Below are 15,958 nucleotides of genomic sequence, written 5' to 3'. Positions count from 1 at the left end.
TGTCCCTCTCCACCTCTTCTTCCAAGGAGACCTACAGGTTATCTCTATCACACACAAAATCCCCATCTTCCTGCAGAAACTTGAATGCTATGCTAAATTGGTTGACATTGATGCTTCGCGAGACATACCATCGTCGGAGGTGCAGCTGGTGGCTAGCTGGATCAGCGCGCCGCCGGAGGAGCAGTTGGCGGCTGGCGGCACAAGCCGCTGCTCGCACCACCGCCGCGTGTGTTGCCGTTGCTTGAAGAGCCGGCTGGTGGGCTCTGCCCGTGCTACCAGCATAGGATGGAGAACGATTCTACCTGCATAAACTTGGATGTTATGCTAAATTGATTGACTTTGATACTTGCTACATTATGAACAATGATTATTGTAGCTAATAAGATGTTTGTTTCATTTTTTCAGCATAGGATGGAGAATGATTCTACCACATGGGCATGAAATGAAAAATAATCGCTGTTGTAATCTCTTCCTCTTTTGTTAGAATTTAGGAGGGCTTTTCGATAATTATGTTTGATATCTTTGTCTTACCAGTGTTGTTTGATTTATAATTTTAGGCCATGGTCTTCTTATCAATATGAGTGCTATAAATAATATATTGGGATGGTTGTCGCTCTAAATTTCGCCGTAAGTATTGTCCTCTCCACCCAACTAACCATAGATATTAAAATTTACTAGCATATTTTGAACTGGTGTTTCTGTTCTCTTATTTACTCATAATCTTCTATAACAGATGGAATGTACAAAGCCTCACGTGAGCTTCTGCTCTTCTTAGTCAATTATTCAATTTTCAGGTCTGAATCATTGCTCATTGCCGAGATACAATCGTGTGCCTCCATTTCATTCGTCTTCGCTGAGTGCCTTGGCTTCCTTCTTTTTTCCACTGTTGTTTTCTGATAATTTCTCTTGTCACATATATTTTTGTAGCTGGTCCTGCAAAGGGAGACAACCTCCTCTGTATCTGCTCTCTCGGTTGATGGTAATCTACTCCGCTCTATGTGTAGGCTGTTGCCAGGAGTTAGCCCCTACCTCGCAGTCGAGAAGAGCAAGGTAATTCATTACCTAGTGATTAAGCACGCATCCATCTAGCAGGAAGTGAGCATGTTCCTTCCCATGATTCATTAAGATTTCTAGGAAAAAGTGCATGTTTTGCTCTATCCGCTAGGTTACAGGTTCGTATGCTCGGTTTTCTTGAGCTTTGTATATAAAAATTGGGTGTTTCTATTCAAATAATATGAAGTATGTTTGGTGCTTTCAGGTCTGAGGAGTGGTAGGATAGTTTGTATGGCTCCCTCCACTCTGGTGGTTCGGTTGGGTCTGGGTAGGCTGGTGTGAAGGTTTAGCTCACTGTCATGAATGATAGAGACGAGCTCTGTCCACTTGACTATTCCAAGGTGGCTGCCCCATTATGGATAACAAGAGAATGTTGAATGTCGACGCAAGAGAAGGTGAATACTAGATGATCCATTGAGTATTACTTATTGGATTTGTTAGTTTGCCCTGCTGTTTCTAATGTTCCTAAAAATATTTTTCTCACCGCCAGGTTATCTGTGAAGGAGGTTTCTTGATAATGATGTTTTTATCTCAGGATATGTTGGCCTACTTCTGAATACTAGATGATACTTTTTTTTATTAGCTCATCATCCCTGCTAAAGTGTATGGCATCTTTTCTTTCATCGGTTCAGTATCTTTGCCACAACGGTGTGACATAGATGAAGGGTTAGGATTCTGACATTGTAGTTCTTTTACGCATGCTCTGCTCCTCATATATGACTTAAGATATTGTATTACGTCATTGATTTCTGCGCCGTGGAACATCTTGGTTTCATTACCCATCTGCTCATTTCAATTATCTAACAAGCTATCTTGGATCCTAAATTGTTTCATGCTGATTCAGAGTATTCTTACATGACAACGCTCTATACTGTCTTATGGAAGCACTATGAGTAGTGTGTGTTGATATGCAATTAGTATTCCTATAGTTAGCAAACTTACATACTGAAGACTGTTTCTTCTGGTTTGATGCATGCAGTAAGTACTGGATGTTTTTCTGAGGAAGGTAGAATGGCTACTCAAGAAAAAGAAAAAGGTATAGTACCGTACTAATCGTAGAGATGGAGTTTGAAATTGTTTCGAGTAACGAATGGCAAGTTTTTAGATATTGCAATGATACTAAGAAAAGGGAAATTCAAGGCCATCTATTACAGTAGCCAAAAGAGGTACATTTTCTTCCCGAGTTCCATATTTTCAGGCTGGCCAGGTTAGTCATACCAAGAACTCACTACCAATTCACTCTATGTAGGCTATAGTACCACCCATCAAAACAAGAAGGCATCCAGTGAACTATTCAGGTCTATTTTCACATGTTCATGTCTGATTTTGCTAATGTGTTCTGTCTATTTTCACATTTGTTGCTAATTTGTTATGTTCTGTTCGTCCTAGAGAGGGAGATCGGAAGGGAAAGAAGAAATGGTGAGGGGGGTTGAGGAGACAATAGATGACACCTATTTGCTAATCTGGTATAAAATCTTGATATTTATACATGTTGATTGTAATCTTTTGACCTGATGTGGTTTCTTGTTTAATATACCGAATAAGAAAATTGATGGTAACATACCTGTTGTTTCATCTATTTTCTCCAAACTAATCTTGTGTCTTGTTACTGTCTAATTCTGATGTAGTATGTTGTATGTTGTTAACTGCCCTTCTTTACTTTTTGTTTCCATCAGCTGGCTCAAATGTTGGCGGGAGTACGTGTGGATATTCTGATTGATGGATTTGTCCCTCCGGCTAGCAGTTGTTGCTCCCATGTTTACTTTAGCGCGGCTTCTACGATCATTTTTCCCTCTCCTCCAGCTACTGAACAGATTTTCTTCTGGTCAGCTCTCTGTTGCATACCAGTTAGTAAATTACCTGTTATTGACTTATCGTACTTAAAAATGTTGAGTGGCCAATTTTGCTTGCTTCTCTAAAAGTAGCATATTAAATGGTAGCAAGGAGGATGCTCTTCCAGCTATAAATTGTTTGCAGACATTTGTTGGTTTGAACTATCCAAAGGTTAGCAAACTAAATCAGATTGTTGAGCTATCATTATCTGCCTGCTCAAATTATTTGTGATAACGAATGTTTAATGTTGTTGAACTATATGCAAAGCTTCTATGTGTTCTCTTAAAGAAATATTCCATAGTACTTATCGACCACGAGATACACTACAAAGAAACCTTTGGAGTTCATTTTCTCCCCATATACTCTCGGGATCTGTTTTGTTTCTTATTTCTACCTTGGCAACTTCCTTGCTATATAGAACATGATGCATGTTGTATTGAACTCCATGCCTCAATTAGTCTTTTATGTTAGGTAGCATCCCTCATGTGCAGGGTGGTATCTTGGAAATTATTCCTATGCTGCGCCCACCAGCTATGTTATCATCAATCTGGCCCATTACCCTCCTTGAGATGCTATGCTATCTTAACGGGGAAAAAGCCCCCTGCACGAGAGTAGTAAAGAAGTACGCGAACAATACAAATGCATTGTCAAATGGCAGAAAGTGTGCTTCTGGTAAAACATGTTATCTTGCGTAATTTAAGAAATATGACACCTTAAGTAATTTATATGTAATTTATCATGGCTATAGTTGAATGATACCATATCAATGGAAGTGGCACAAAAGGGGAAACTATGGTGGGCTTTGGCTGAGCCATCCTATTTTTTGTAGAAAAGCATGTGGCAAATCATGGCTTCTTAATTCGGCACTGTCAAAAGTGATTTTGAATGAGATGACAATAAATTTTCTTCTATCTCTTTTATTTAGTATATGCATCTATATCAAAGTGATATATACGACTATCTAGATTGAAATTTACATTTGTTTAGAACCCTTCCATCATTGTTGTTGTCGACATGAGCACATTTTTTTTCTGTTTTTATTTTTGCAGGTGTTAAGGTGTGATCCCGAGTGCGTAGGTTTGAGTGCCATCAGTTTTTGACACTGTTGGTGATAAGGTTTCCGTGGTTGACTATGTGATACAGGTGTGCTCCCATCCTGCCCACCTCACTGCTATTTTTCTTTGGACATGTTGTAGATGGTATGGATTATTCCTGACCGCTTTGCTGAGTAGCTCATCTATTTAAAATCCTCATAGGAATCCTAATATGGAGTAACATTTATTGTCTGTGTCCTTCCGTAAGAATTGGTTCTTCCTATTTTTGGATTTAGTTGATCGGTGTGGCTCAATAATTCCTTCCTAATAATTGTTCATTCACTCTTCAAGACGTTTCTCAGCTTTGTCGTCATATGCGATGGTCCACTTGTTAACCATGTGGATTTTTAATGTTAGTTGTACTATACAAGAATATACAGTTTGCATTTTTGTTGCAGGTAGGTCTCCAGAGCCAACGAAAATGGAATCTTCCTCATATAGAGTGTAGTGGCATTGTCGGTGTGACCATGGAGTTCCAAAGCCATCAATTCCCGTTGTAGCTCGGCAGTTCCAATAGAATTTTTAGTTTTTTTTTATTTCAGTATTCAGTATTTGACATTGTGTTACATACAAGATGCAGATTTTAAATTAACAAAAAATGATGTTGTCTATAGTTTATACAAAAAATAACTGGTGGTTGCTTATAGGTATACTAAATGAACATTTAATTTTTTTATTAGTTCGTATTGGTTGTGGGTGTAAAATTGATAACTTGAGCCTAGCATGAGTTTGCATTTTCCTTTATATTTAGTCTTTACCTTTTTGACTTTGCTCTGAAACATTTTTTTTTCTTATTGTACCATGGCTGCTCTAACTTACACGAAACCTTCACCATATTATACTCTTGGTAATTTACTGTGGGGGTACTGTAGGCTTGCTATAAAAACGAATTGATGTGATCAGTTAGCATACGCGAAGGAAACTTGAACTGTGCTAGCTGCAGAAATAGACACATACCAGCTGGTGACACACCAATTCCTCACCTTCACAAAATAAGCTTCGTCCAAGTCAAGTTGGTAGCGGATCAGCTTAATTCAACTTCTGGTGCTTACCGATATTGATCTCGGTTACTTCAATTTTGTCCTTCGAGAGCAATTTCTATGCTCTACATTTTGCTTCTGCTTGACAAAGAGTTTTGTCGCTCCCTGAATTCCCTTGACTATATTGCTGCATATGTAAATAGGTGGTGATTATTGTCTTTCTTAGATGATTCTCTATTAGCTATTGAACTATCTGAATATAAGGTTCTACCTTAGTTAGTAATGCCCACCTTAGTTAAGCAAATATGCAAGCCAAGCATTCATAAAAAGAACAAATACTCCAACGGTACAATTGTATGCTCTCAAGAATTGGTATTCAGTGCATTTTTTTTACAAATACGTGTAGGTGAACTATATACTTACTTTGTTACAGAACACACACAACCAGATGATGTCAACCTGTAAAAAATAACAGGAGATGTCTTTGAAAGCTATCATCGCATTTGATTCCATGATATGATCCTTCTGACTTTGCATATTATTTCCTCTGCTACCAACACAGTTGTAGCAAGATAACATCACCTCCTCTTCCAGCGGCTTTGCCCACGGGAGCCTCTTGCCCAGTGGCGGAGCTTGAAGATAAAATTCGGGGTGTGTGAAAGACCAAACAAAATTTGGACAACAGAAATGTGAACCACCGGACAGCTGCAACTGAAGCTTTAAGCCTTAGGCGATTCCTTTCTACCTTTTCCTTGTCCTTTGTTGCTACAACATTATTTATATGGCCTGGTTGATGCATCAAGGCTCTACATTCTGTGACTGCATTGTTATGCGGTGAGCAAGGTCCAACCTACATGGCCTAATAATGCATAGGATTTTCCATCATTCACCTTCTTCAATTTCTCAAATCTGTGAACCAAGAGTACATCCGAACCACGTTTTGCTAAAATATTTCTGCTGGAACAAGGCTCTCAAATCTGGTGGTGGGGGAGTATCTTCCTCAACTGGCTATGCTCTTTGTCTTTTGAAGAACGATGCAATATTGCCCTTTTCCCCCATTTTCATTCCTATTCCGAAGTTCTAGCTCTCAATTCAATCAACTACTTAACAGGAAATTTTGTCATATCTGCAGTTGAAACAACAAGAAAATCCTCGATTAGGATTTTAGAAATTTGGGATTGAGTTGAGGAGAATGTACTCGCACCTAATACTGGAACAAGAAAATCCTAAATAGATTACCACTTACCAAGAATCGAAGGATGAAAGGAGAGATCCAGTTGGAGAGGTTGACCCGTGAAGGCGTGGAGCCGTCGGGTCGACGCTGCTCAGCTACTGCCTACTGGTCGTCGGGGACGGGGGCGACGGGGTCAGGCGCGGGTTGGGTCGCCGCTTTGACGGGTTGCGAGCTCACTGCTCTGGTGCCCCTGGTTGACGGCTGCCGGGCCGAAGGTCGCCGAATGCCAGATCGGCAGGGGAGCTGGGGACGACGGCCGGCGGGGGACTCGCCGATTCAGCTCGCCAGTGCAGCCGTGCTGGAGTCTTGCCTTCTCATTAGTACTATGTATATTAAAGAGGGGACGGTAATACAAGGAACGAATTCAGCAACCTCTTGGAAGCCTGCAAAACTCATATGATTTAGTAAAACAATCGATGCCGAAACCGAGTTAAGTACTCAAAAACAAATGAAGTAGAACCTCATTAGACTGATATGGAGGCGAAAGACAAAGTTCCATGAAATCGGCAGTTTATGGGAACCGGCTTATCAACGGATTTGGGCAGGGAGGATGCCGGTCACGCGCTGTCATCCAAAGTGAGAGCAAGGAAGGGAGGAGCGAGAGTGGGTAGGCAGTGTCGCGGTGGAGAGGCAAGATTGCCACGTGCAAAGAAAATTTGCTTCTACCAGAGAGAAAGGAACATACGAGTTGAGAGCATCCCCACTCGTTGGCGCTCCCCACGCCCAAATCCGGCGAAATTTTCGTCCGGATTGGAGGAAGATTTGGCGTGGGAGTAGTAGTTTCCCAGCCGCGTGCCCAGGCGAAGTCGACGATGCGAATTTAAAAAACGGAAACTTGACAAACTACGGCTAAAAACGGGTGAATATAGACTAAATTTAATGATATTTATTACATTACGGGAGGAGTTCATACATAGAGGCCGAATTCGACTATATTTCGAATTCGGCTAGGGGAATGCAAGCGCTAATTTTAAAACACGGCGCTCTACATGCCGAAATGGCGGTAGAACACCGTGTAGTCGCCGCCGTCGTCGTCGGAGCCGTCGTCGTTGGCCTTCGGCTGCGCGGCCTGGCTGCTGCTGCCCGGCCGGCGTCTCCCCACCCCGGGGACGGCTTGTACCGGTCGTCGTCGGAGGACTCGAGGTCGACCGACGGGGACAGCGACGCCGGATGGAGGTGTCGCAGGACGGCGGTACCGCGCGAGATCGTCGTTGGCGGTTGGAGCGGCGCGGGCGGCGAGTTGGCGTGCGGCGGCCGGGTCCGGCAGCCGCCGCTGCCGCTCCGCCTCCTCGCGCTCCCGGTCGCGCCTCGCCCGGTCCAGTGCGGCGTCGTCCGCGCGCTTCTCCTCCTCCATGTCGTGCAGCGACCTGGCGATCGCCTCCGCCATCGCGGCGTCCTCCGCGCGCTTCGCCTCCTCCTCGGCGAGCTGGCTTGCGGCGGCCTCTTTCTTCGTCTTCTTCGGCCGCTCCGCGGCGCGGAAGGCTGTTCGCGGATGACGAGGGCGCCGCTGCTGCGCCCTCGGTCGCCGGCGTAGACGCCGGCTCCTTCTTGACGCGCACCGGCGTCGAAGGCGACGTCGCCTCCTCCCTCTTCACCGGCGCCAAGGATGACCTTGACGCCGATCCGGAAGACGACGAGCTTGCAGCCATGCGCCGTGGCTGCCAGACGCTTCCCCGACGGCGGCTCGCCGATGCCCTCGATGCTGATGGAGGGGGCATCGTGAGCACCGGGAAGTTGCCGCCCTCGATGTGCGCGAGGACGTTCGCCAGCGTCCTTTCCGGCGCGCTCCACCACCGTCCGGCGGCCCACGGCGTTGTTGCGCGCAGGCGGAGGCGGCGGGCCGTCGTAGGCCGCCGGCTCTGCTCCCACCGCCGGAGGAAGTAGGAGTTCCACGCCGTGTAGTTTTCGGGGTGGTGGCGTGGCTCGGCGCGCTCCTCGTCGGTCATCGTCATCCTCGCCTCCTCGATGGCGACGTCGAGGGCATGGCCCCGCGGCGGCGGCGGGATTGGAACGCCGCCGGCACGCTAGCCGCCAGCCGCCTCCGGGAGGCCTCGTGTCCGGCGGGCAGGGGTACCCCGCCCGGTGGAGGAGGTGCCCCTCCCACGCGTGGAGCGACCGGCGGGGGAAGCCGTTGTTGGCTGCGCCGTCGTCGTCGTAGAACGCCATCTTGGGAGTAGAGGGAGAGTGGAGGGAGAGTGGAGCACGGGGTACGCCTCGCGGTGATCGGACCGGCGTATATAGGCGTGGGCTGGCGCGGGGATTAAATGCCGCGTGGAATGCGACGCGTCCGCGGCGAGCAGACCGGCGGCAGCCTTTAGTGCGCGCGGAAGACGATGCGTGCGCGGAAGACGACGACATTAACTCGCCGCGTGGCCGGCGAATGCAGACCGGCGGCAGGCTTTACGGCGCGCGGAAGACGATGCGATGAGGACGACGATCGGTTTCTCTCGCCGACAAGTTGGGGCCACCAGATGCGCGGGAAGTTGCCTCGCCGTTTCGCGCGCTTTTGTTTCGTCCGGAGTCCCCGAGCGCTCCCCGGGGGCCCGGGGATGGCGTGGGATCGCCGGATGGATTTAGGCCCAAATCCGGACGAAAACGAGGAACCGGGGCGCGACTGGGCCGAATTACGCCGTCCGGATGGAAAAAACGCTCGCCGGGGGCCTGTTCGGGGGACGAGTGGAGATGCTCTGATGCAGATTGCTCCGCTTCTCTTCGCCCATGAGTTAACCGATAAGATCGGCAGGCACGTCTTCTCAAAAAGAAAAAAAAAGATTGGCAGTACCAAAATGCCAATTCCCGACTAGCCTGCTAATATTTAGATCGAAGATGTAGTTACGTCCCACCATGTAAACAGATTGGGTCAGATTGGATTTTACTGCTACCATATCCTATGCCATATTTTCACAGTTTATTCGGAGCGATCAGACAATTACCGGTTACGAATTTGAATCCAAAAATATGAGAGCACTGATTCGGAATGGAAACGGAGCGACCTTGAGATGGAACCAAAGTTAATCAGATATTATGTGGACAATGACTTTAGCGTTCCTTCCCTGCTTTTGTTGCTCTCGATAGAATCAACGACTGTTAATTGCTACAATATATATTCCTCCTCTCTTCCTGGTTATTTATAAAAGTTTGTTTTTTCTTTTTATAATTTACTGTGATTCGCAACGATTTGTGAAGCCTAAACTAATTTTTTACCATCTTCCACCTGCACGTGATTTTCACGGGATCGTGCGCCAAGGTTGTATCTATAAAAACTGTTGTGCATTCTGTATTACCCTTAGGGTTGTTAATAGCATGTTCGATTCTTTTGTTTGATGGCTTTTGCAACACAAGGTGTTATCACCGATGTCTGGTCGACTAATAAGTGCAATTTGGTGCTGGTTTCGGTAATTACCTTTGCACTGCTGCCTATGTTGTTCTCTAAGCTTATTACAAAGCAATTTACAAAATGTTTGTCAATGTGAAAGCAGTGGACGCACACCAAGGGGTGATTCTAAATTTACCGCTCTATTTGTAACTTCGTCTGCTTCATCATAATTTAATTATACATACAATTCGTTTCCTACGAATTGTATTATTATATTAACAAATAAAATTATTGTTATTATATAAATAAACATTGGCACAAACTTCACAAGAGGTGATTCTAAATTTATTGCGTCTGCTTTATCATAATTTAATTATACATACAATTCGTTTGTAAAACCTACGAACTGTATTATTATATTAACAGTTTTTTTTACTATTACTATATAAATAAACATTGGCACAAACCTCACAGGATCGTGCGCCAAGGCGCACATTTAAATCTAGTGAGATCTGTCAACTGTGGGCTACCGCCGCTGGTGCCACGTTTGGGGCATATCCCTTCGCAGCCTCGTCCCCAAACAATTTTTCAATACAATAAGTTAAACTGATAATTTGGAATTTCATTCAAATTTGATAATATTTTACATAGTTTGAATGGAATTTAACTAAACTAAACTAATCTAGCGTTGGTTGTGTTGGCCGTTGCGGTAGTAGTACTCGAAGTAGTGGTAGTCCGAGTTGTCGACCTTCCGGGCTCGTTGTTCGGCTCATCCTTGACGGCACCGCTGGGTCCAACACTGTTGCTACATCTGGCACTGTTGTTGCACGTGAGGTCGACGATTGGTGCGCCTATGTCACGGAACGATGCCATGATCGCGTCCTCAATCGGACCCTCCCACGTAGTTGCCTGAGGAGTCCCACGTAGGGGATGCCCACTCCACCTCCGACATCTTAGAGCGGTGGTCGTGGATCTCCTGCCACCACCTGTTCTTCCCATCATGTCACTAGCAAAATGTTGATGTCATTCTGCCGCCAGCCCGCCACTTGGTAGGTGCATGCCTGGTGGGACTGGGTACCGTGTGTTGTGGAGAGCCCACAACCCAGAGACGGTTAGGCTACACAACTCAAAGCCGTTTGCAGCGGCACCACTCGTGCGGTGGCTCGACATGGCAACGATGGTTTTGTCTCTCGGTGCAGAGTGGCACCATGGTTTTCTGATGAGGCGAGTCATGGAGGTGTGTGAGGAGGGGCGGCGCGCTAGAAGAATTTAACGATGGTGGCATGCGAGTGGATGTGGTGCGCATTAACACCGGCATTATCCCGCCACGCCACGCTAGCCTATGCGGCGGGATGCCTTGCTGCACCGCCTAGGGAACTGACGCATCCATAAATTGTCTTGACCAGATGTTGGCGATGACCTTAAATGATGACACACATCCGTTGTGTCTATGACATGGCTGGCTGGTCACCCGTCACGTTGTCACTGCGTTGTGTTCGGCGCGCCCATCACTGACCTATGGGTTAGGGATGGTCTCAGAATGCCAGACAAGGTATTGGACCCATACTGAAAAGATCTTTGAGGCATGCGGCTGGGCACGCTATCCACGCGCCCTAATGGACTTCAGAGGAAGCAAACAGAAATGCTCTTAAAATCTAATCTTACTCTTTCTAGGTAGTAGATTGGTTTTCATCTAGCAAGAGTGTCCATGTGAGCCATAAGACCCTTGGTTCATTGCCTGCCAACATCAAGCACTACTGGGATTAGTTGTCGTTGATTTTAATATAAAGTTATACTAAATCAGTGACAATCTCCATCTCCATCTCCATCTCCACTAATATAAAAAGGGAGAGAGAGGCAGATCCAATCAATCTAGACCCTTAAACTATGTCCATCCAATGGTCCAACTTTCTCCAATGTTGAACATCAAACGCGTTGAGCATCCCACTGATCAAGCCACGTCTTTGCTAATTGAGGCCTCCCCTAATCAGGCAACTAATCTCACAGACGGTTCCATAAGCGCAACCGCTCCATCCATTCCACCCCCTGCCGCCGGCTCGACGTGCTCGGAAGCGCCAGCCTTTTTCCAACTCGCTATTTGCCTGATCACCACCGCCCGGAGGTGTTCCCGTCCAGACCCAGACCCAAATCGGTACCCTCTTCTCTCTCCCAAAGCCGAACCGTGGCGGCAGAAGCGGACGCCAGCGAGCATTGGCATGACGTCGGCGAACGACAGAGATCCTGGTGGCAGGGAACACCTATTTCCCACCCTCCCGTCGACCAGGCAGAAACCCCCGAGTTCTCCCTCCCCTTGGCGGAGGAAGGCGGCGAGCATGGCGGCGGTGTTACCGGTGGACGACGGCGAAGAGATGCTTCCCGTATTCCCTCCTCCTGCGGAAGGAAGCGAGCATAGTTGTGGCCTACAGTGGCGAGCATCGCGGCGGCCAGGACCCGACGGCAACAATGCGGCAGACCCAAACCCTTTCTCGCTGTAAGTACAAATTCAATCCCCAATCCCCAATTCCTTATTCTCTGTCCTGAATTCAATTTCTGGTTCTGGTAGATCAGTACATGTCGAATTTGGTTTAGGGTCTTCCAGTACCTGAATGTTGTTTCTGCCTATTTCGGTAGGTGCAACATGAGCAAGCAATTGGAGATACATTGGGGAGATTATTTCTCCCAGGATACACACTCAGATGCTATATTATGTGAGATGTTGAACAAAGTAGGGCTATATCAGATCTACTTTCAATTATCTAATTGTATTCTCTCACTATTTTGTCGCTTGATTTCTCCAATTTTAAGTTTGATAACTTTGAATGGTGATGCCAATATTGTGTTTGTATGTGTATAGAAAACTCATGATTAATACTAATTTATATTAACCTCTTGGCCAGAACAAGCATCTGTGTTTGTCCCTGGAAGCGCATCAAATGATAGTGGGGAAACTTGATGCATGAGTGTGCACTTGCTGTATGAGAATCTAAGGAAGGTGGGATCAACCAGTTTCTACAACCAACAGGAACTGAGTGTGCATAAGCTTGTCATTCTTTCTAGACCACTTCTCAGACCTGTAACTTGTGCCATTAAAAGCTGAAAATTATGTGGTTTAATAGATTGTCTTCATATGCCACTTTTTTCAGAAAGCTGATACCCTTGAAAGCTCAAATTTTACCCATCATTCCTTCATAATTGCAATTTTCCATGCTACCAACACACGGATCCGAACTGAACGAATATGCCATGGTAGTTCCCTGTGGTCTTCATCAGCAAAGTTGTAGCTGTGCGTGACTAGCACTATCAACTTATATCAATATGTACCATACATGAGTGCTTCTAATTTCTTATGATGGGTACAAATTAAAAAATATCTTTATTTGTGCTGACTGCCGAATTTGTCTCCAGGAGAAGGGCAGGCCGCCCGCAGGTGCCGCTGCTGCACGCCACCTCTCCATGGACACGTCGTTGCTGATCTGCGACCCCCGGTTTTCCTTAGACACAGAGAGGAGAGCATGTTGAACCAAGGCTAGCTGCCGCTCCAACACATACTTCTCCTTGGCCATGGAGACGGACGAGCATGTCGAGGTGGTAGCCCCTAATACAACATGTATTTTTCTCTAATTTTCTTCCTCCTCTACTCCTCTGCCTGGCCCCTAAACCACCCCAATGGCTGGCATTTATGCTCTTTCAGTGGGAACATTTATTCTCGTGCTTTTTGGATTTTTAATGTCGTTCTTCTTATGTTTTTAAGAACATATACTTAACACGGTTTACTTTGCTTGTATTCTTAAATTCTATACTGTGATCATGTCAGCTAAGAGTCCTGCTATACACACGATAAAATTCGTCCGATACTCGTACGATCCTACGTGGCTAAGAATCTTCTCGCGCGAGGCAACTGAAGGCAAACTCGGTTTGGGTTTGGGCTGGCTGAGACTTTGGTTGGCCCCACCTGCCTAATATTCGTTTCTTTTTTACTTTTCCTTATCCCCTTTCTTTGCTGGCTCGACATGAAATCCATAGATGCTACTCGATGGAAGCTCTTGGCAGAGGTGAGTGCTAGTTAGAGCATCTCCACCGGCGGCCCTGAAATAAGCGCCGGCAGAGCGAGGTCGGCACTATCGTATGGAGGGCGTCGGCAAAGCATCCTCTATTTGGGGATGCTGCTCCCGCACCGAAGCCTCCAAACCGGTGGCCCCGATAGATTTAGAAAATTAAAATCAAATTTTGAAAACGATATTCAAGTTTGAATGAAATTTACACAAATTTAACGCGAATTTAAATAAAAAACTAAAAAAATATCTAGCGACGCTGGGAGTCGAAGGCGCTGAAGTCCAGGTCATCACCGTCGTCGCTGGATGCCCCGAAGGACCAGCTATCGTCCTCGTCGGCCTTCTCCTCCTTTGGCGCCGGCAGCTCCGATGGTTCGGCGAGGTCGACGAAGTTAGAGCCGTGGTCCCTGGCGGACCACACCGCCGCCTGCCGCGGGTCCAGCGTGATATGCCGGTAGTCCTCGTTGACGGAGCGGCCGACCATGAACTTTAGGCCGGGGAATTCCTCCTCCTTGTTGTCACCATGGAGGGCCGCCTGCGCCTCCGCCTCTTTCTCCCACCATTTCTTCTTCGCTGACGGAAGTGGTGGCGAGGCCGCGGAGTCCTCCTCCTTGATGCGGGGGCGGCGGCCCGACCCCGTCGTCCGGTAGGACGGAGCAGAGGACGCGCGCCTCGCGTCGCGGATGACGACGCCTCTGAAAGAAGCCGCGGGCGCGGCCGAGCGCGTGCGAGCGACGAAAGACGACGATCCGGTGCGCGAGCTTCCGGACGTCGCGGTCCTTTCCGGCGCCCTCTGCAGAGTCGGCGCCGCCGCGCCATGCACGCCGCCTGTGGGAAGTACAACAGGTTCCGTTGCCTGTCGCCGCGAACACGCTGGCGGAAGCCGTACTGGCGAAGGGTTGTGTCGTCATCGCGGCCGTACCACCAGGCACGGCGGCCGACGGTGTTGAAGTAGCCGCGTGAGCGGTCGGTCGCTCGCGCGAGCTAGACAGCGCGCTCGTCTTCGAAACGCCGTGCCCAGGCCGGGATGTCGACCGCGTTGTCCGTCAAGCTTCTCTCCGGGTTTCCGCGCGGGAGGCTATTAATGCCGACGACCAACCTCCCCGCGTCGTTTCCGATGTGAACCGCCGCGTCCTCTCGCTGACAAGGCCCCCACCTGCGAAAACCGTCGCCCGCGAGGCGGCGGTGTGCCCGATTCACGCCATTCGCCAAGGGACCGACACGGGTTGCCCGCGCTTTTATTGGGCTCGAAAAAGCGCCGGTGCCTATTGGGGTGCACCGGTGTGAGCCTATTTTCGCTGCCGGCCTCCAAAACGTTATCGGGCTTTCCGTACTAGCTCTCCCTTGTAGCATAGAAATTTTCTTACTACTAAAAATACATCAACCGTTGTGGAGTACTTCAAAGAAAATCACAAATTGATTGGAAGCTCCTTGCAAGAAATTTACTATGACAGATTTGGAGTTACTGTGACAGATTTGGAGATCGACAAGGAAGGGATTGGGGAACAAGATGTGGCTCCTTCGTGCTTTGGAGGAGGATGAGGAGGGGTGAAAGATTATGGAGAGAAGATGTGGAGTCTGGGTTTGGGTTTGGGCTCGGGTGGGGCTGGGACTTTGGGCAAGGGGCACATGAATTAATTTGGGTTCTGCTTTCGCTGTGGAGGAGTTGTCGTACAGAGATCGGATAGGATTTGTCGTGTGTGAAGCAATTTCGGTCAGCTAATAAGACTTATTTCATTTTTCAGCATTGTATTGGGAACATCTCAAATCCTTGATTGACCATTAGAAACTAGAGCTAAGTTTGTATACTTGACATTTATTGATTATTATTTTAGCACACGTTAATGATACATGGACTTTGTAATTCTGTTGTATTTTTGCAGGTTGTTTAGGGTCACTATTATGCACAGGTCTTGTGGACTTCTGTCATGCCAGTGTGCCTGGATGATGCTGGATTTGCATTTAGATGGTGGCCACATTGTCAATGGAAACTCGAAGGCTCAAGTGTTAATCTATTGCAATTGCTTTACCAAAGGGGGTTGTACAAGCTAGCATACTGTACAATCAGTATTTTAAATTTAGGTAGGCCAAACTCCATTCTCATTTTTAAGTTCATCAAAATAATGTGAAGACTGCTATGGGCCATACAAGAGTAAATGTTGGGAAATACAGTTTAACAGATTTGGGTGACTTGTGCTTTTCTGAGCCAAAGATATGTGTATATTTTTTCAAATGATGGAGAAAGTTATTATAAATTCTTAAAAGATAGGGAAAGAAGTCTGTATGATGGTATGAGTCGTCTAGAAAATTATTTTAGTGCCATGGTTAGATATCTTATCCTTGATTATAATTTCCAGTTTTCCACCCAAATTAAGATGCTACTTCATTCCATGGTG

The 15,958-nt window shown here is 46.8% G+C and overlaps 1 protein-coding gene and 2 long non-coding RNA genes across 7 annotated transcripts; all 3 read left to right on the top strand.

The window, feature by feature from the left end:
* The first annotated feature begins 6 nt into the window (after positions 1 to 6).
* On the top strand, positions 7 to 2,752 carry LOC124658480. Of its 3 annotated transcripts, XR_006989216.1 has the most exons (11): positions 7 to 458; positions 558 to 627; positions 734 to 794; positions 928 to 1,050; positions 1,259 to 1,448; positions 1,544 to 1,656; positions 2,033 to 2,089; positions 2,159 to 2,219; positions 2,303 to 2,351; positions 2,443 to 2,519; positions 2,730 to 2,752. It is a non-coding gene; the product is annotated as an uncharacterized LOC124658480 (long non-coding RNA). The 3 variants fall into 3 exon arrangements; XR_006989215.1 differs by lacking the exon at positions 7 to 458 and having other exon boundaries at positions 469 to 627; XR_006989217.1 differs by lacking the exons at positions 7 to 458; positions 1,544 to 1,656 and having other exon boundaries at positions 469 to 627.
* Positions 2,753 to 2,762: 10 nt separating this feature from the next.
* Positions 2,763 to 4,656, top strand: LOC124658479. 2 transcript variants are annotated; one of them, XR_006989214.1, is made up of 3 exons: positions 2,763 to 2,878; positions 3,936 to 4,029; positions 4,379 to 4,656. It is a non-coding gene; the product is annotated as an uncharacterized LOC124658479 (long non-coding RNA). The 2 variants fall into 2 exon arrangements; XR_006989213.1 differs by lacking the exon at positions 2,763 to 2,878 and having other exon boundaries at positions 3,790 to 4,029.
* Positions 4,657 to 11,384: 6,728 nt separating this feature from the next.
* LOC124657895 lies at positions 11,385 to 15,776 on the top strand. Of its 2 annotated transcripts, XR_006988918.1 has the most exons (5): positions 11,385 to 12,001; positions 12,142 to 12,235; positions 12,408 to 12,756; positions 12,916 to 13,095; positions 15,308 to 15,776. XR_006988918.1 is itself a non-coding variant. In XM_047196370.1 (3 exons), exons 1-3 carry the CDS (start codon positions 11,409 to 11,411, stop codon positions 12,468 to 12,470), a joined length of 750 nt encoding a protein of 249 aa, XP_047052326.1. In that variant the 5' UTR covers positions 11,385 to 11,408; the 3' UTR covers positions 12,471 to 12,782. The 2 variants fall into 2 exon arrangements, 1 of the variants encoding a protein (XP_047052326.1); XM_047196370.1 differs by lacking the exons at positions 12,916 to 13,095; positions 15,308 to 15,776 and having other exon boundaries at positions 12,408 to 12,782.
* The last annotated feature ends 182 nt before the right edge of the window (positions 15,777 to 15,958 follow it).

This window comes from Lolium rigidum, chromosome 5 (genome assembly GCF_022539505.1).
Source record: "Lolium rigidum isolate FL_2022 chromosome 5, APGP_CSIRO_Lrig_0.1, whole genome shotgun sequence".
Classification (NCBI taxonomy): domain Eukaryota; kingdom Viridiplantae; phylum Streptophyta; class Magnoliopsida; order Poales; family Poaceae; genus Lolium; species Lolium rigidum.
The sequence above is the reverse complement of the archived record's forward strand: the minus strand, read 5'-3'. Positions and strand labels throughout refer to the sequence as shown.